The following is a 20,493-nucleotide window of genomic DNA, read 5'->3' as shown; positions in this document are numbered from 1 at the left end:
GAGATTATCAGATTAAGCTGAAATTGAGCATATTCTATCAACATATTCTGTCCATGATTAATGCCAACTTACAAAGCAGTAGCATTATATTTTCAAAAGTTTAGACTTGAAAATGAAGAGTGTACAAAGGATTTCAAGAAATGAAAAGGGGCCTCTAATACATACAGTACCTGATCAATCTATACTCTCTCCCAAAAAGGGTTTGTAGAAAAACTGCTGAAAACACACTTTCCCATTCGTGTTATGACCCCAAATTAAAGAATAATTTAGAAGAAAGATAGCTCTTTCAGAAAATATGAAAAACTCAAGATTGACATAGTTTACCCATTTCACCTGTTTTGAGTCCCCATGTGAAATCAAGGGGTGCGACTTTTTGTTTGTTTTGTGGTGCACGGTCACATATCATAATATGTACATGCTACATACATACCGGCTTTCGCGGTCGTCTGTCACTAATAAGCCAGGCCATCAGCCTGCCCATCTTTTAAACTATGAGATGCAATTACCTTTGTAAGCCTTCAGGTCTTGACACGGCAGGAAAAGAACATTGTACATGTAATACCATAGCATTGAAGTTTACTTTGAAGAATAAAACTCAAAGGCCAAACAGGAGATAACTATGTATATACAATTATTTTATTTGGTTTTCAATGACAAGGCAACCCCACCCCTTCAGTTTTCAATGCTACCCTTATAGAAACTAGTGCTGCCAATGTCCTATAATCCCGGGCCCTGAATCATGCTATTTGGGCCATCAGATCAAAGACCTCGTCAAGTTTGAGTCGTGCTCGTGGCTTTCGACATAGACATTTTCCCCCAATGTCCATTAGAGCCTCGATTTCCAGCTCTTCTCCCGTCATAAAGATCACACGACCGATCTGGTAGACATCAGTGGCGACACTCGTCAACGCTCCGTCCAAGATCAGCTCTGGAGCGTAGTGGATGGCGAGCGGGTCCTCTCGATAAGTCTCCAGCTGGTCCTGCTGGAATGCGTATGACGCTGGTAGGTAGGTGGTCGATGCGCTGCCCAGATCGATCAAGAATCCCTGGAAGGTGTCCAGGCCTGTCCTCTTCACGATGACGTTATCGTCCTTGATATCGTTGTGGAGGATGTCCATAGCGTGCATCGCTTTCACGCCTTCGATGATGTCGAGGAACACGGATGCAACCTGGCCCAACGTGATCTGATCGGCGTGTTCGGATGATGTCCACGCCTTTAAGGTGATCACGTTGTAAGTTTCGTCGTCACCCAGGGACTCCATGACGATGGCGGTTCTGTCGACTTGAACTGTTCCCACGCCGAACACTCGAGGGAAGACGCCCGTTCCAAAGAAGAGCTGAGGGAGAAATAAGTCAATCTTAGCTTGAAATTGTTTTTGTTTCGATATAGTTCTTCCTGTCTTGCTCATCTAAACACAATACAGTGCAATAAAAAAAAAAACACACACACACATCTTTAATATAAAAAAATAAGCACATGAAGTTTGGGAGGGATTGCACCAGAACGAAAAAAATATAGTCAAATTTGACTCGATCATTAAGGTGGCTTTAATGATATAAGAATGAAACTTAATTCATCTTCAGCTACAGAAGATGTAAAACGTTTGTAACTCCAGTGAAACGTAACGGATATAGTCTATCAGATTTTAAGTGAGTATACATATCGACTATTATGTTAAAAGGTATAGTTATAGTTGGTATAGTATTGGTGGAGACCAAGAAACCACTGAAATGAACACAGTAGGCGTGCCTACATATGCCATTCTAAGAGGAATTCAATTTATTCGATAAAAATCGGTTTTGGAATGGCTGAGACATCCAAAAACAAAGTAAAACAAAGCACTCGTAGCATACGTCCCAACTTTTATTAAGGATTGCTCTGTTTTGGATATCTCAGCCATTTCAAAACTAATTTTCATCAAATAAAGTTGAATTCCTCTTTTAATTACATGCTCTTTCATATTTCATAAGATGTTTCTCATCATCTCACCAAAAAGTGTCAGAAACGTGAAGTTTAGTCTCAACGAAAACTATACGATCCAGTAAATTCCATCCTACCTTGAGGAGACGGGCCTCAAGGAGAACCTCCTGTCGCACTTGTTCCTTGAAGTCTCCCTCATCATCGTCGTTGTCCCCATCATTAAGCACCTTGACGGCAACGCTCTTGTCGCCAAACTCCTCCCTCTCTCGGTAGGCCATCACCGTGCCGAAATTGCCACTGCCCAGTGTGACTAGGAAGTTTTGGTCATCGACCACGGGTTCGTACTTCTCGTCGACGTCGATATCAATGCAGGGGGTTGTCTTTCGCAGCATGGCCAGCTGGCTACCCGTCAGGTGTTTGAAGTCGTCGTCAGCGGATTCCTCGAGAATCCTGTAATTGAATTGATTTACCTGGTTAAATTGCAACTTTAGGGCTACGGACTTTCTCTGTAATTTTGATACTCGCAAGGAATTAATTAACATAAAGAATCACAAGAAAACGATTTCAAATCACGTTTTTGTCCTTAGGGCAATATCAACAATGACACGGATTATTTTCATCAGTTTGCAATAGACTCTTTGTGATTGTAATTTCAATCAAGATTAATTTTCTCGGGCTATTTCCATGGACCATTCTTTGTCAAGTGAAAACATGAGACGCAAAATATTTCATTTGATTGTAAGACCAGGCTTACCTGTTGAACTCTGTCTCCAGTTTATTTCTCAGGTCCGTTGCTTGTGCAAGCGAATCCTCTAAAGATCTACATTGATGAAAGTCGGAAGAAAACATATAGTTACAAACTTAAATCGATGTGATGGTTTCTTTTCAACAGATATCGATGTTCAATACCGTACCTAAAAAACAACAAACATAAAGATAGAGCAAGAAATACAAAGAAACAAGGTGTATCAACTGAGGAATTTCAACTATGGATGTAAACATGACGAAGACCAATTGATTTCATTTAATTGAACTTAAATCATTATTGCATTTCGCACGATGGGTCTAAGGCAACTACCCCCTGGGCAATTACCCCACCCTTCCCCTGACCCTAATCCTAATCCTAATCCTATAGTCCTGAGCCTAATCCTAACCCTAACACAAACTCTAACCTGAAACCTAACCCTAATATTTACTCTAACCTTATCACTCACCAGAATTTAGCCGAGGGTAATAATATTTTTTTTTTTTTTTTTTTTTGGGGGGGGGGGGGGGTATTGCCCTGATACGGGCAGGGCAATAATTATAATCTACGATTCTACTATAATAGAACATAAAAACACCAATGACTTACGTAATATGCTCCTCCTTGTCAGTTAACTCGCTCCTGTATAGAGTGAGGTCATTCTGCAATGGGAACAAGAAGAAAAAGCGAACATGCGCTATACACGTGAAATATGATTATCTGCTTTGACTAATTAATGTTATGATGTCTTTGACATCTGTTTTCAAGTCAGTTGCACAAGCAACTTCAGCCGTGTTAAAGATTAATGTGAAATGTATTTATTTATGGGGGTACTTATCGTACAATCAGGCTTGCACAAAAGTTTTGGTATAGCAACGAACTTACGGCGAGGAGTTCTAGTTCCGACTCGGTCTGGGCAAGGTGTGTTTTGGCTTCGTCCAATTCCACCTGAAGTCCTTCGGAGTGGGTCTGAAAGCAAATGCAATAATTTTGTTTTAATAAAAAAAAAAGAAGATAACTGAATGTTGATATTCGATGGAGAGCAGCTGGGCAAACCCTTCTTCAGCGAAGTACTTCCTGTATAGGTAGTGGCCAGAGTTTGCAGCCTGACCTATAACAGATTCATGTGGAAACTCATTAACACCATAATAGATTCGATGTTTACCTAGCACCCGGTACGTAGACTGAGAATGGTATACCAATTAACTCCAACCGTACGAATTATTATTATCATTTCAATTTGTAAGTTATCTGTTCTCACTGTTGATGGTTCCAATAATAAGCCTGTACTTCATTATGGTATAGCCTGAATATACTGATATGTCGACAATTGGATAAGACTATGGTTATAATGTTAACAATAATTATTATTACCTCCATTTCAAGGAGCGTGGATCGCATTCTTCGCACCATCCCTGAAAGTTTCTCAACTTTTGTCTGCTCTCCATTCTGAAAGAAAGAAAAAAAAATAACCACACAACTTTATAATCTGAAATGGTCGAATAGATTGCAATATACAGCTATACATTTTATGTGTATCAACCATAAATATATCGGAAAGCTGCTAAAAAGAAACGGACTACGTTGAAAGCGATTTTACTCGTCAAAATGATAATCAAACCACATGCATCATCACATTGTGATGATGGAAGAAAGTATAGAAAGTGGATCAAATAAAAAAAAAAGGCAAGTACAAAACAAAGTGACCTCCAATTGCTGTATACCTGTAATATAAAATGCACATGATCAAAAAGAGTACCTTCTCCCTTTCCAGAACAGACGATCTCTCTTTCTCGACCCGCAAGTCCTCTCGGAGTTGTCTGTTTTTCTTCCTCTCCTCACTCAGTCTCTTTCTGAGGTTGAGAAGTGTTTTGTCTCGGCAGACATCTCGTCTGCGCCTCTGCCTTTTCTGTCGGCTGAAGTGGGAGCTGATCATCTCTTCCACCACCGCCTTCTCGCCCAAGATTTTCTGACGAAGCCTTCGTTCATACTTCTTCACCTCTCCCATCTATATACAGTGTGCGATGAGGGGATGTTACGTTATACCATTGTTTCATATGATAGCAGCTCCATCTCAGACTTCCGAAATATCAGAAGAAAATGTAAAGAGCGTGTGATTTAATTATGAATTTGATGAGATGACTCTATCACGAATATGTTTTTCTAAATAATGTTGAATTCTAAATAATGTTGAATGTGTTATTGTAGTTAATACTCAAACATCTTCATTGGAATTTCATGTCAGCGTCCATATACCTATAGTATTTTCAATAGATTTTTAACAGTAATCTGAACATTTTCTTTGACGACATGGCACGTTCAATATGATAAAGAACTTATTTTAAATCTTTGTGAAAAAAATGATATTAGCCCTACCTGTCCAGGAACTCATCAGTGCATATAATATTGTATCTATATTATGCACACATTATGTGTTGAAAGAGGGAGTGTGATACCTTGAGAAGTCGAATGTCATCGCCTGTCAGAAGATGCAGATCTGCCTGAACCAAGGATTGGTTCGTGTCAGCGAAGGTGAACAATTGTCGGAAGTATTCCTGGCAAGAAACGAAAATATATTGCGATAGAAGTGTATGATTGGAGATAACTTGTGATACACGTATGAGTATGTCTCGTTTCAATGTACAAGGTCTTTGTTTTGTTTTGTTTGGTGAAACACATGAAACTAGAAGATGCGCAAATATATTTGCACCTTTCTGTAATAACACATGCTTAGCGAAGATGGCTTGCTAAGGATCAGAGTTTTATAAATACCTTCTTCCTGAGAGTCCCCTTGCTTTGATGGTCTAAGTTTATCACGTGACACCCAGCAGCCACCAGGTGACTGGAAGGTGTCGTTGTGAAGAGGGCGTGGTCAGTCAAACTTCCGCTGGGAAGCAGGTCTTCCAGAAATTCTGGAATCAAGCTATTGATAAGCCCGCCGATAGTGACATAAAAGAAAGGGGGTCGAATGAGATCAAAATAATGAGATACTCAAATCTTTTAGAGTAACGTGTATGCAAGGACAATTATTTTGTGATTGGATTGTACTTGGGTCTTGCACGAACATTGCATTTTCACATAGATTATCTGAAAATACAGGAAGAGTGCTTTCCGGGCAAACGGGTTTCATCGTTATTCTTTGACTTCATCTGGATGATTGTATACATTGGAAAATACAATCACATAGCATAGTGTTTCATACATACCTCATGTCGGAAGATTGCAAGACCACAATTGCGCCAGAAAATCGAAAAAGCACGATTTAATTGCACACGATAAGCCGTCAAAGAAAAGCACAAGATGCTATTCAGAGAACGAATATCATAAGTGAGCTTTATTTACAGCTTCGTTGACAAGAACGATCAAGATTTGCCTTTAGGTGCGCATTGTTTCGACACGAAACAATAAGGACGCGCGCCTTTATTATGGCGTAACATAGGACTATTATTCAGGCGTATTTTGTGCTGCGCGTTTTCGGTCCCCCCCCCCCTTCCGACTTGTAGGTGCGATTTTTTTTTTCTTAAGTTTCACAGTACTGTACTAGTAGTTTCTGATTTTACTAGCAGTTATTGCTAACAATAAGGCTTCAAACTAGTACCGGAATACCTCACACACAAACTGGTTGAATGAATTGAACGTTTTGAAACGCACAATCATATGCAAAGGCAATAACACTGAGGGGAAAATCAGAAACTTTGTTTTCCAGGTAAACGTGATCACATCAGTTCTGAAGTAATCTGCAGTATCCTTAATAGTTCGAAAACACTTTTCAGCATGCATACTTTATACGTACCTCATGTTGGAAGATTGCAAGACCACAATTGCGATACAAAATCGAACAAGCACGATTTAATCGCACACGAGATAAGCCGTCAAAGAAAAGCACAAGATGCTATTCAGAGAAAGAATATCATAAGTGAGCTTTATTTACAGCTTCGTTGACATAACGATCAAGATTTGCCTTTAGATGCGCATTGTTTCGACACGAAACAATAAGGACGCGCGCCTTGATTATGACGTAACATAGGACTATTATCCAGGCGTAATCTGTGCTGCGCTTTTTTGGTCTCAAGCCATCGATAGGACCCCCCCCCCCAACCTTCCGATTTGCAGGTGCATTGTTTGTTTGTTTGTTTGTTTGTATGTTTGTTTGTTTGTTTGTTTTAAGTTTCACAGTACTGTACTAGTAGTTTCTGATTTTACTAGCAGTCATTGCTAACGGTGTACATTAACAGTTATTGAGTGTGCTTCATAGTAAGGCTACAAACTAGTACCGGAATATCTCACCCATAACTGGTCGATGAATTGAAAGTTTTTAAACGCAGAGTTATATGGTAAAGGTAATAACACTGGAAAAAAAAAAATCAGGGACTCTGTTTTCCAGGTAAACGTGATCATATCATTTTGTTATGCTCTGAACTAATATGGATTATCGTAATTGCCTTTAGATACGTCTTGTTTCTAAACGAAACAATAAGGACACGCGCTTTGATTATGACGTAACATAAATGCCTGATTTTATTCATACTGTATGTGTTTTGAGGAGACTACGTCTGGCTTCACGGAATCCCCTCCTAGTAATATAAAAAATGAATAAAAAAAGATAAAACATAAATAAAAAATAAATAAAAAAAAAAAACCTCCCCCGGACATGCGGATTTTTCTGTCTAAATATACAGGTGCTACAAATCGAAAAAGTGCGATTTAATCCCACACGATATTTGGTTTCATTTTGTTCAAATACTTTAAGGATCATCATGATTATTATACTGTGGATTTATTAAACCTGTGAAGGTACATGCGCAGTTTTGATAATAAGAGTTTATCTATCTTCTTCATACACAATATCGGCGAAGCAAATGATTTGCACACTTCCCGGCGACGTTTGCACATTTCCAAGCTCCAATCCGGCCCCTGCCACACTATCATCTTCCTATTCAACGATGTATTGTCTCTAAATCTATTATCTATTGCTACCTATGAATAGATTTTGAGTTGAAGTGATGCTTGATATACATTTTAAATGTCTGGAGAGCATGTTTTCCGAGTATGTCCTCCGTGACCAAAGAACAGGCCTACATTTAAGGTATATACGGATTTTTGCAATTCTGGGTATAATATTGACAGCAATCTGTTATGGATAGAACTATTTAATGAGCTATCTGTCTTTATGTATGTATATATAACATATATGATATATACATATCGGCTTTCTCGGCCATCGTTATGCGATCTTTGTCATCCTGAGTGTGTGTGGAATGCTCATGGGTCGTGTGTTCGATGATGAGAAGTATAGGACCTATCTGTGTAAGCCTATTGTCAGGACTTCAGGACTTGAAGCGACAGGAAAGTAATCATAGCATTGACATTTACATTGAAGAATAACAAAGTGGTCAATCAGACGATGTTAACTATAAATTTACGACGTTTTCATTTATTTTTCCAATGACCATAACAAGGCACCCCCATGAGAAAATAATTATACGTCTGCCAATGTCCCTAAATCATGTCATTTGGACCATCAGCTCATAGACCTCGTCAAGTTTGAGTCGTACTCGTGGCTTTCGACATAGACATTTTTCCCCAATGTCCATTAGAGCCTGGATTTCCAGCTCTTCTCCCGTCATAAAGATCACACGACCGATCTGGTAGACATCAGTGGCGACACTCGTTAATGCTCCGTCCAAGATCAGCTCGGGAGCGTAGTGGATGGCGAGCGGGTCCTCTCGATAAGTCTCCAGCTGGTCCTGCTGGAATGCGTATGACGCAGGTAGGTAGGTGGTCGATGCGCTGCCCAGATCGATCAAGAATCCCTGGAAGGTGTCCACGCCTGTTTTCTTCACGATGACGTTGTCGTCCTTGATATCGTTGTGGAGGATGTCCATAGCGTGCATCGCCTTCACGCCTTCGATTATGTCGAGGAACACGGATGCAGCCTGGCCCAACGTGATCTGATCGGCGTGTTCGGATGATGTCCACGACTTTAAGGTGATCACGTCGTAAGTTTCGTCGTCACCCAGGAACTCCATAACGATGGCGGTTCTGTCGACTTGAACTGTTCCCACGCCGAACACTCGAGGGAAGACGCCCGTTCCAAAGAAGAGCTGAGGGAGAAATAAGTCAATTCCTGAAAATATATATTTTTTTGAATGGGATACCACACGTATGTAGTTCTTCCATAATTGCTCGTCTAAAAGCGTCCAGTGAAATCCGAATAAAAAACCCACATCTTTAATGAAAGATTTAAAGAAGTTTTGGAGAGAATACACGAGAATGGAGAAAACAAATAGTCATTATAGAATACACTTTTTAGTTGACTCGATGTTTTTAAAGTGGTTTTGATATAAGAATGAACCTCGAATTCCTTTTCAATATTTAATACAGAAGATGCAAAACGTTGGTAACTCCAGTGAAACGTCACGGATGTAGTCTATCAGATTTATACTGAGTACATATCGACTTAATTCCATCCTACCTTAAGGAGACGGGCCTCGAGGAGAACTTCCTGTCGCACTTGTTCCTTGAAGTCTCCCTCATCATCATCGTTGTCCCCATCATTAAGAACCTTGACGGCAACGCTCTTGTTGCCGAACTCCTCCCTCTCTCGGTAGGCCATCACCGTGCCGAAATTGCCACTACCCAGTGTGACTAGGAAGTTTTGGTCATCGACCACGGGTTCGTACTTCTCGCCAACGTCGATATCATTGCAGGGGGTTGTCTTTCGCAGCATGGCCAGCTGGCTACCCGTAAGGTGTTTGAAGTCGTCGTCAGCGGATTCCTCGAGAACCCTGTAAGCAATTGATTTTCATGGTTACGTTGCATCTTTACGGACTTTGTAATTTTGATACTCCTAGGAAATTGATAAAGATAAAAAATACGAGAAAACGATTTCAAATCAAGTTTTTGTCCTTAGGGCAATATCAACAATGACAAGGTTTATTTTCATCAGTTTTGAATAGATTCTTTGTGATTGTGTGATTGTAATTTCAATCAAGATTAATTTTCTCAGGCTATTTCCCTGGACCATTCTTTGTCAAGTGAAAACATGACACGCAAAATATTTCATTTGATTGTAAGACCCGGCTTACCTGTTGAACTCTGTCTCCAGTTTATTTCTCAGGTCCGTTGCTTGTGCAAGCGAATCCTCTAAAGATCTACATTGATGAAAGTCGGAAGAAAACATATAGTTACAAACTTAAATCGATGTGATGGTTTCTTTTCAACAGATATCGATGTTCAATACCATACCTAAAAAACAATAAACATAAAGATGGAGCAAGAAATACAAAGAAACAAGGTGTATCAACTGAGGAATTTCAGCTATGGATGTAAACATGATGAAGACCAAATGATTTCATTTAATTGAACTTAAATCATTATTGCATTTCGCGCGATGGGTCTAAGGCAACTACCCCCTGGGCAATTACCCCACCCTTCCCCTGACCCTAATCCTAATCCTATAGTCCTGAGCCTAATCCTAACCCTAACACAAACTCTAACCTAAAACCTAACCCTAACCCTAATATTTACTCTAACCTTATCACTCACCAGAATTTAGCCGAGGGTAATAATATTGTTTTGTTTTGTTTGTTTTTGTTTGTTTGTTTTGTTTTGTTTTGTTTTGTTTTCTTCTTTTTTTTTTGGGGGGGGGGGGTATTGCCCTGATACGGGCAGGGCAAATAATTATAATCTACGATTCTACTACAATAGAACATAAAAACACCAATGACTTACGTAATATGCTCTTCCTTGTCAGTTAACTCGCTCCTGTATAGAGTGAGGTCATTCTGCAATGGGAACAAGAAGAAAAAGCGAACATGCGCTATACACGTGAAATATGATTATCTGCTTTGACTAATTAATGTTATGATGTCTTTGACATCTGTTTTCAAGTCAGTTGCACAAGCAACTTCAGCCGTGGCTTTATTAAAGATTAATGTGAAATGTATTTACTTTATGGGGGTACTTATCGTACAATCAGGCTTGCACAAAAGTAGGTAAAGTTATGGTATAGCAACGAACTGACGGCGAGGAGTTCTAGTTCCGACTCGGTCTGGGCAAGGTGTGTTTTGGCTTCGTCCAATTCCACCTGAAGTCCTTCGGAGTGGGTCTGAAAGCAAATGCAATAATTTTGATTTGATAAAAAAAAAGAAGATAACTGAATGTTGATATTCAATGGAGAGCAGCTGGGCAAACCCTTCTTCAGCGAAGTACTTCCTGTATAGGTAGTGGCCAGAGTTTGCAGCCTGACCTATAACAGATTCATGTGGAAACTCATTAACACCATAATAGATTCGATGTTTACCTAGCACCCGGTACGTAGACTGAGAATGGTATACCAATTAGCTTCAACCGTACGAATTATTATTATCATTTCAATTTGTAAGTTATCTGTTCTCACTGTTGATGGTTCCAATAATAAGCCTGTACTTCATGATGGTATAGCCTGAATATACTGATATGTCGACAATTGGATAAGACTATGGTTATAATGTTAACAATAATTATTATTACCTCCATTTCAAGGAGCGTGGATCGCATTCTTCGCACCATCCCTGAAAGTTTCTCAACTTTTGTCTGCTCTCCATTCTGAAAGAAAGACAAAAAAATAACCACACAACTTTATAATCTGAACTGGTCGAATAGATTGCAATATACAGCTATACAATTCATTTTATATGCATATCAACCATAAATATATGGGAAAGCTGCTAAAAAGAAACGGACTACGTTGAAAGCGATTTTACTCGTCAAAATGATTATCAAACCACATGTGATGATGGAAGAAAGTATAGAAAGTGGATCAAATGAAAAAAAAAGGCAAGTACAAAACAAAGTGACCTCCAATTGCTGTATACCTGTAAAATAAAATGCATATGATCAAAAGGAGTACCTTCTCCCTTTCCAGAACAGACGATCTCTCTTTCGCGACCCGCAAGTCCTCTCGGAGTTGTCTGTTTTTCTTCCTCTCCTCACTCAGTCTCTTTTTGAGGTTGAGAAGTGTTTTGTCTCGGCAGACCTCTCGTCTGCGCCTCTGCCTTTTCTGTCGGCTGAAGTGGGAGCTGATCATCTCTTCCACCACCGCCTTCTCGCCCAAGACTTTCTGACGAAGCCTTCGTTCATACTTCTTCACCTCTCCCATCTATATAGAGTGTGCGATGAGGGGGATGTTACGTTATACCATTGTTTCATATGATAGCAGCTCCACCTCAGACTTCCGAAATATTAGAAGAAAATGTAAAGAGCGTGTGATTTACTTATGAATTTGATGAGATGACTCTATCACGAATATGTTTTTCTAAATAATGTTGAATTATAAATAATGTTGAATGTGTTATTGTAGTAAATACTCAAACATCTTCATTGGAATTTCATGTCAGCGTCCATATACCTATAGTATTTTCAATAGATTTTTAACAGTAATCTGAACATTTTCTTTGACGACATGGCACGTTCAATATGATACAGAACTTATTTTAAATCTTTATGAAAAAAATGATATTACCCCTACCTGTCCAGGAACTCATCTGTGCATATGATATTGTATTTCTATTATGTACACATTATGTGTTGAAAGAGGGAGTGTGATACCTTGAGAAGTCGAATGTCATCGCCTGTCAGAAGATGCAGATCTGCCTGAACCAAGGATTGGTTCGTGTCAGCGAAGGTGAACAATTGTCGGAAGTATTCCTGGCAAGAAACGAAAATATATTGCGGTAGAAGTGTATGATTGGAGATAACTTGTAATACACGTACGAGAATGTCTCGTTTTATGTACAAGGTCTTTGTTTGGTTTGGTTTGGTTTGGTTTGGTTTGGTTTGGTTTGGTTTGGTTTAGTGAAACACATGAAACTAGAAGATGCGCAAATATATTTGCACCATTCTGTTGTTTAGCGAAGATGGCTTGCTAAGGATCAGAGTCTTATAAATACCTTCTTCCTGAGAGTCCCCTTGCTTTGATGGTCTAGGTTGATCACGTGACATCCAGCAGCCATCGAGTGACTAGAAGGTGTCGTTGTGAAGAGGGCGTGGTCAGTCAAACTTCCGCTGGGAAGCAGGTCTTCCAGAAATTCTGGAATCAAGCTACGAGCCCATCGATAATAGGGACGTGAAAAAAAAATTAAGAAAGGGATTCGAATGAGATACTCAAATCTGTTAGAGTAACGTGCATGCAAGGACAATTATTTTGTGATTGCATTGTACTTGGGTCCTGCACGAACATTGCATTTTCACATAGATTATCTGAAAATACATGAAGAGTGCTTTCCGGGCAAACGGGGTTCATCGTTTAATATTCTTTGACTTCATCTGGATAATTGTATACATTGGAAAATACAATCACATAGCATAGTGTTTCGTACTTACCTCATGTCGGAAGATTGCAAGACCACAATTGCGCTAGAAAATCGAAAAAGCACGATTTAATCGCACACGATAAGCCGTCAAAGAAAAGCACAAGATGCTATTCAGAGAACGAATATCATAAGTGAGCTTTATTTACAGCTTCGTTGACATAACGATCAAGATTTGCCTTTAGATGCGCATTGTTTCGACACGAAACAATAAGGACGCGCGCCTTTATTATGACGTAACATAGGACTATTATCCAGGCGTATTTTGTGCTGCGCGTTTTCGGTCTCCCCCCCCCCCCCCCCTTCCGACTTGTAGCTGCGATTTTTTTCCCCTTAAGTTTCACAGTACTGTACTAGTAGTTTCTGATTTTACTAGCAGTCATTGCTAACAATAAGGCTACAGACTAGTACCGGAATACCTCACACACAAACTGGTTGAATGAATTGAACGTTTTGAAACGCACAATTATGCTAAAGGCAATAACACTGAGGGGAAAATCAGAAACTCTGTTTTCCAGGTAAACGTGATCACATCAGTTTGTTATGTTCTGAAGTAATCTGCAGTATCCTTAATAGTTCGAAAACACTTTCAGCATGCATACTTTATACGTACCTCATGTTGGAAGATTGCAAGACCACAATTGCGATACAAAATCGAAAAAGCACGATTTAATCGCACACGAGATAAGCCGTCAAAGAAAAGCACAAGATGCTATTCAGAGAACGAATATCATAAGTGAGCTTTGTTTACAGCTTCGTTGACATAACGATCAAGATTTGCCTTTAGATGCGCATTGTTTCGACACGAAACAATAAGGACGCGCGCCTTGATTATGACGTAACATAGGACTATTATCCAGGCGTATTCTGTGCTGCGCGTTTTTGATCTCAAGCCATCGATAGGACCCCCCCCCCTCCCCCACCTTCCGATTTGCAGGTGCCTTGTTTGTTTGTTTGTTTGTTTGTTTTTTAAGTTTCACAGTACTGTACTAGTAGTTTCTGATTTTACTAGCAGTCATTGCTAACGGTGTACATTAACAGTTATTGAGTGTGCTTCATAGTAAGGTTACAAACTAGTACCGGAATATCTCACCCATAACTGGTTAATGAATTGAAAGTTTTTAAACGCAGAGTTATATGGTAAAGGCAATAACACTGGAAAAAAAAAATCAGGGACTCTGTTTTCCAGGTAAACGTGATCATATCATTTTGTTATGCTCTGAACTAATATGGATTATCGTAATTAGTGGGAAAACACAATCAGCGTGCATGCTTCACGCGTACCTCATGTCGGAAGATTGCAAGACCACATTTGCGCTACAAAATCGAGAAGAACGATTTAATCGCACATGACATAGGCCGTAAAAGAAAAGAATAAGATGATATTCAAAGAACTAATATCATAAGTGAGCTTTACTCATCGTTTCGTTGGCATAACGATCAAGACTTGCCTTTAGATACGTCTTGTTCCTAAACGAAACAATAAGGACACGCGCTTTGATTATGACGTAACATAAAGGCCTGATTTTATTCATACTGTATGTGTTTTGAGGAGACTACGTTTGGTTTCACGGAATCCCCTCCTAGTAATATAAAAAATGAATAAATAAAAGATAAAACATAAATAAAACATAAATTAAAAAAAAACCTCCCCAGGACATGCGGATTTTTCTGTCTAAATATACAGGTGCTTTACAAAATCGAAAAAGTGCGATTTAATCCCACACGATATTTGGTTTCATTTTGTTCAAATACTTTAAGGATCATCATGATTATTATACTGTGGATTTATTAAACCTGTGAAGGTACATGCGCAGTTTTGATAATAAGAGTTTATCTATCTTCTTCATACACAATATCGGCGAAGCAAATGATTTGCACACTTCCCGGCGACGTTTGCACATTTCCAAGCTCCACATCCGGCCCCTGCCACACTATCATCTTCCTATTCAACGATGTATTGTCTCTAAATCTATTATCTATTGCTACCTATAAATAGATTTTGAGTTAAAGTGATGCTTGATGTACAATTTTAAATGTCTGGAGAGCATGTTTTCCGAGTATGTCCTCCGTGACCAAAGAACAGGCCTACATTTAAGGTATATACGGATCCTTGCAATTCTGGGTATATTATTGACAGCAATCTGTTATGGATAGAACTATTTAATGAGCTATCTGTCTTTATGTATGTATATATAACATGATACATACAAATCATATCGGCTTTCTCGGCCATCGTTATGCGATCTTTGTCATCCTGAGTGTGTGTGGAATGCTCATGGGTCGTGTGTTCGATGATGAGAAGTATAGGACCTATCTGTGTAAGCCTATTGTCAGGACTTCAGGACTTGAAGCGACAGAAAAGTAATCATAGCATTGACATTTACATTGAAGAAGATTAACAAAGTGGTCAAACAGACGATGTTAACTATAAATTTACGACTATTTCATTTATTTTTCCAATGACCATAACAAGGCACCCCCGTGAGAAACTATACGCGCTGCCAATGTCCCTAAATCATGTCATTTGGACCATCAGCTCATAGACCTCGTCAAGTTTGAGTCGTACTCGTGCCTTTCGACATAGACATTTTTCCCCAATGTCCATTAGAGCCTGGATTTCCAGCTCTTCTCCCGGCATGAAGATCACACGACCGATCTGGTAGACATCAGTGGCGACACTCGTTAACGCTCCGTCCAAGATCAGCTCGGGAGCGTAGTGGATGGCGAGCGGGTCCTCTCGATAAGTCTCCAGCTGGTCCTGCTGGAATGCGTATGACGCTGGTAGGTAGGTGGTCGATGCGCTGCCCAGATCGATCAAGAATCCCTGGAAGGTGTCCACGCCTGTCTTCTTCACGATGACGTTGTCGTCCTTGATATCGTTGTGGAGGATGTCCATAGCGTGCATCGCCTTCACGCCTTCGATGATGTCGAGGAACACGGATGCAGCCTGGCCCAACGTGATCTGATCGGCGTGTTCGGATGATGTCCACGACTTTAAGGTGATCACGTCGTAAGTTTCGTCGTCACCCAGGAACTCCATAACGATGGCGGTTCTGTCGACTTGAACTGTTCCCACGCCGAACACTCGAGGGAAGACGCCCGTTCCAAAGAAGAGCTGAGGGAGAAATAAGTCTATTCCTGAAAATATATATTTTTTTGAATGGGATACCACACGTATGTAGTTCTTCCATAATTGCTCGTCTAAAAGCGTCCAGTGAAATCCGAAAAAAACCCACATCTTTAATGAAAGATTTAAAGAGCGACAAGTTTTCGAGGGAATACACGAGAATGGAGAAAAAAAAAATAGTCATTATAGAATACACTTTTAAGTTGACTCGATGTTTTTAAAGTGGTTTTGATATAAGAATGAAACTCGAATTCCTTTTCAATATTTAATACAAAAGATGTAAAACTTTGGTAACTCCAGTGAAACGTCACGGATGTAGTCTATCAGATTTATACTGAGTACATATCGACTTAATTCCATCCTACCTTAAGGAGACGGGCCTCGAGGAGAACTTCCTGTCGCACTTGTTCCTTGAAGTCTCCCTCATCATCATCGTTGTCCCCATCATTAAGAACCTTGACGGCAACGCTCTTGTCGCCGAACTCCTCCCTCTCTCGGTAGGCCATCACCGTGCCGAAATTGCCACTACCCAGTGTGACTAGGAAGTTTTGGTCATCGACCACGGGTTCGTACCTCTCGCCGACGTCGATATCAATGCAGGGGGTTGTCTTTCGCAGCATGGCCAGCTGGCTACCCGTAAGGTGTTTGAAATCGTCGTCAGCGGATTCCTCGAGAACCCTGTAAGCAATTGATTTTCATGGTTACGTTGCATCTTTACGGACTTTATAATTTTGATACTCCTAGGAAATTGATAAAGATAAAAAATACGAGAAAACGATTTCAAATCAAGTATTTGTCCTTATGGCAATATCAACAATGACAGGGTTTATTTTCATCAGTTTGGAATAGATTCTTTGTGATTGTGTGATTGTAATTTCAATCAGGATTAATTTTCTCGGGCTATTTCCATGGACCATTCTTTGTCAAGTGAAAACATGAGACGCAAAATATTTCATTTGATTGCAAGACCCGGCTTACCTGTTGAACTCTGTCTCCAGTTTATTTCTCAGGTCCGTTGCTTGTGCAAGCGAATCCTCTAAAGATCTACATTGATGAAAGTCGGAAGAAAACATATAGTTACAAACTTAAATCGATGTGATGGTTTCTTTTCAACAGATATCGATGTTCAATACCATACCTAAAAAACAACAACATAAAGATGGAGTAAGAAATACAAAGAAACAAGGTGTATCAACGGACCCTAATCTTCACCCTAACACACACTCTAACCCGAAACCTAACCCTAACCCTAGTATTTACTTTAACCTTATCACTCACCAGAATTTAGCCAGGGGGTAGTGTCGGGGGGGGGGGGGGGGTTAATTGCCCCGATACGGGCAGGGCAAATGACTATAATCTACGATTCTACTACAATAGAACATAAAACACCAATGACTTACGTAATATGCTCCTCCTTGTCAGTTAACTCGCTCCTGTATAGAGTGAGGTCATTCTGCAATGGGAACAGGAAGAAAAAGCGAACATGCGCTAAACAAGTGAAATATGATTATCTGCTTTGACTAATCAATGTTATGATGTCTTTGATATCTGTTTTCAAATCAGTTGCACAAACAACTTCAGCCATGGCTTTATCAAAAATTAATGTGAAATGCATTTACTTCAAGGGGGTACTTATCGTACAATCAGGCTTGCACAAAAGTAGATAAAGTTATGGTATAGCAACGAACTTACGGCGAGGAGTTCTAATTCTGACTCGGTCTGGACAAGGCGTGTTTTGGCTTCGTCCAATTCCACCTGAAGTCCTTTGGAGTGGGTCTGAAAGCAAATACAACCGTTTTGTTTTAACTTATAAAAAGATAAAATGTCTGAATGTTGATATTCAATGAAGAGGAGGTGGATAAACCCTTCTTCAGCGAAGTACTTCCTGTAGGTAGTGGCCAGAGTTTGCGGCCTGACCTATAAATTCATGTGGAAACTCATTTCACCTCACCATTATTCGATGTTTACCTAGCACCCGGTACGTAGACTGAGAATGGTATACCAATCAGCTTCAGTCGTATGAATCATTATTATCATTTTAATTTGTAAGTTATCTGTTCTCACTGTTGATGCTTCCAAAAATAAGCCTGTACTTCATTATGGTATAACCTGAATATACTGATATGACAAGTGGATAAGACTATGGTTATAATGTTAACAATATTATTACCTCCATTTCAAGGAGCGTGGATCGCATTCTTTGCACCATCCCTGAAAGTTTCTCAACTTTTGTCTGCTCTCCATTCTGAAAGAAAGAAAAAAATAACCACATAATTTTATTATCTGGACTGGTCGATGTACATTGCAATAAACATCTATACCATTCATTTTGTATGTATATCAACCATAAATATATTGGAAAGCTGCAAAAAAAAAAAGGACTACGTTGAAAGCAATTTTACTAGTCAAAATGACAATCAAACCACAGGTGATAACAGACAGTAGAAAGTGGAGCAAAAGAAAAAAAAAGGCAAGTACAGAACAAAGTGACCTCCAATTGCTGTACGTGTAAAATAAAGTATAATAATGGTCAAAAGGAGTACCTTCTCCATTTCCAGAACAGAAGATCTCTCTTTCTCGACCCGCAGGTCCTCTCGGAGTTGTCTGTTTTTCTTCCTCTCCTCGCTCAGTCTCTTTCTGAGGTTGAGAAGTGTTTTGTCTCGGCAGACATCTCGTCTGCGCCTCTGCCTTTTCTGTCGGCTGAAGTGGGAGCTGATCATCTCTTCCACCACCGCCTTCTCGCCCAAGACTTTCTGACGAAGCCTTCGTTCATACTTCTTCACCTCTCCCATCTATATAGAGTGTGCGATGAGGGGATGTTACGTTATACCATTGTTTCATATGATAGCAGCTCCATCTCAGACTTCCGAAATATCAGAAGAAAATGTAAAGAGCGTGTGATTTACTTATGAATTTGATGAGATGACTCTATCACGAATATGTTTTTCTAAATAATGTTGAATTCTAAATAATGTTGAATGTGTTATTGTAGTAAATACTCAAACATCTTCATTGGAATTTCATGTCAGCGTCCATATACCTATAGTATTTTCAATAGATTTTTAACAGTAATCTGAACATTTTCTTTGACGACATGGCACGTTCAATATGATAAAGAACTTATTTTAAATCTTTGTGAAAAAATGATATTAGGTCTACCTGTCCAGGAACTCATCAGTGCATATAATATTGTATTTGGTACACATTATGTGTTGAAAAAGGGAGTGTGATACCTTGAGAAGTCGAATGTCATCGCCTGTCAGAAGATGCAGATCTGCCTGAACCAAGGATTGGTTCGTGTCAGCGAAGGTGAACAATTGTCGGAAGTATTCCTGGCAAGAAACAAAAAATGTATTGCGATAGAAGTGTATGATTGGAGATAACTTGTAATACACATACGAGTATGTCTCGTTGCAATGTGAGGTCTTTTTTTTTTTTTGTTGTTGTTTGGTGAAACACATGGAACTAGAAGATGCGCAAATATATTAATTGCACCTTTCTATAATAAGACTGTGTAGCGAAGATGGCTCGCTAAGGATCAGAGTTTTATAAATACAGTGTACCTTCTTCCTGAGAGTCCCCTTGCTTTGATGGTCTAAGTTTATCACGTGACATCCAGCAGCCATCAGGTGACTGGAAGGTGTCGTTGTGAAGAGGGCGTGGTCAGTCAAACTTCCGCTGGGAAGCAGGTCTTCCAGAAATTCTGGAATCAAGCTATAAGCCCGCCGATAGTGACATAAAAGAAGGGGGTCGAATGAGATCAAAATAATGAGATACTCAAATCTTTTAGAGTAGCGTGTATGCAAGGACAATTATTTTGTGATTGCATTGTACTTGGGTCCTGCACGAACATTGCATTTTCACATAGATTATCTGAAAATACATGAAGAGTGCTTTCCGGGCAAACGGGGTTCATCGTTTAATATTCTTTGACTTCATCTGGATAATTGTATACATTGGAAAATACAATCACATAGCATAGTGTTTCGTACTTACCTCATGTCGGAAGATTGCAAGACCACAATTGCGCTAGAAAATCGAAAAAGCACGATTTAATTGCACACGATAAGCCGTCAAAGAAAAGCACAAGATGCTATTCAGAGAACGAATATCATAAGTGAGCTTTATTTACAGCTTCGTTGACATAACGATCAAGATTTGCCTTTAGATGCGCATTGTTTCGACACGAAACAATAAGGACGCACGCCTTTATTATGACGTAACATAGGTCTTCCCCCCCCCTTCCGACGTGTATAAGTGCGATTTTACTAGCAGTCATTGCTGACGTTGTATTAACAAATATTGAGTGTGTTTCATAATAAGGCTACAAACTAGTACCCGAATA

At 39.6% G+C, this 20,493-nt stretch overlaps 3 protein-coding genes across 3 annotated transcripts; all 3 read right to left on the bottom strand.

The window, feature by feature from the left end:
- Positions 1-737: 737 nt before the first annotated feature.
- LOC140244341 (uncharacterized) lies at positions 738-5,214 on the bottom strand. The gene is made up of 8 exons (XM_072323984.1): positions 5,123-5,214; positions 4,426-4,674; positions 4,041-4,115; positions 3,552-3,635; positions 3,276-3,328; positions 2,676-2,741; positions 2,059-2,371; positions 738-1,337 (listed from the first exon to the last, which is right to left on the bottom strand). The coding sequence occupies exons 2-8, from the start codon at positions 4,672-4,674 to the stop codon at positions 738-740; spliced, it is 1,440 nt and encodes a 479-aa protein (XP_072180085.1). The 5' UTR covers positions 5,123-5,214.
- A 2,956-nt stretch (positions 5,215-8,170) lies between these two features.
- LOC140244340 (uncharacterized) lies at positions 8,171-13,036 on the bottom strand. Its single transcript, XM_072323983.1, has 9 exons — positions 13,032-13,036; positions 12,599-12,749; positions 12,258-12,356; positions 11,560-11,808; positions 11,181-11,255; positions 10,401-10,453; positions 9,755-9,820; positions 9,142-9,454; positions 8,171-8,770 (listed from the first exon to the last, which is right to left on the bottom strand). Exons 1-9 carry the CDS (start codon positions 13,034-13,036, stop codon positions 8,171-8,173), a joined length of 1,611 nt encoding a protein of 536 aa, XP_072180084.1.
- Positions 13,037-15,463: 2,427 nt separating this feature from the next.
- Positions 15,464-19,475, bottom strand: LOC140244339 (uncharacterized). The gene is made up of 8 exons (XM_072323982.1): positions 19,382-19,475; positions 18,692-18,940; positions 18,319-18,393; positions 17,841-17,924; positions 17,549-17,601; positions 17,127-17,192; positions 16,514-16,826; positions 15,464-16,136 (listed from the first exon to the last, which is right to left on the bottom strand). Exons 2-8 carry the CDS (start codon positions 18,938-18,940, stop codon positions 15,537-15,539), a joined length of 1,440 nt encoding a protein of 479 aa, XP_072180083.1. The 5' UTR covers positions 19,382-19,475; the 3' UTR covers positions 15,464-15,536.
- Between the last annotated feature and the right edge of the window lie 1,018 nt (positions 19,476-20,493).

The sequence above is a fragment of the Diadema setosum genome, chromosome 21 (genome assembly GCF_964275005.1).
Source record: "Diadema setosum chromosome 21, eeDiaSeto1, whole genome shotgun sequence".
Classification (NCBI taxonomy): domain Eukaryota; kingdom Metazoa; phylum Echinodermata; class Echinoidea; order Diadematoida; family Diadematidae; genus Diadema; species Diadema setosum.
This window is presented reverse-complemented; position numbering and strand designations above follow the sequence as displayed.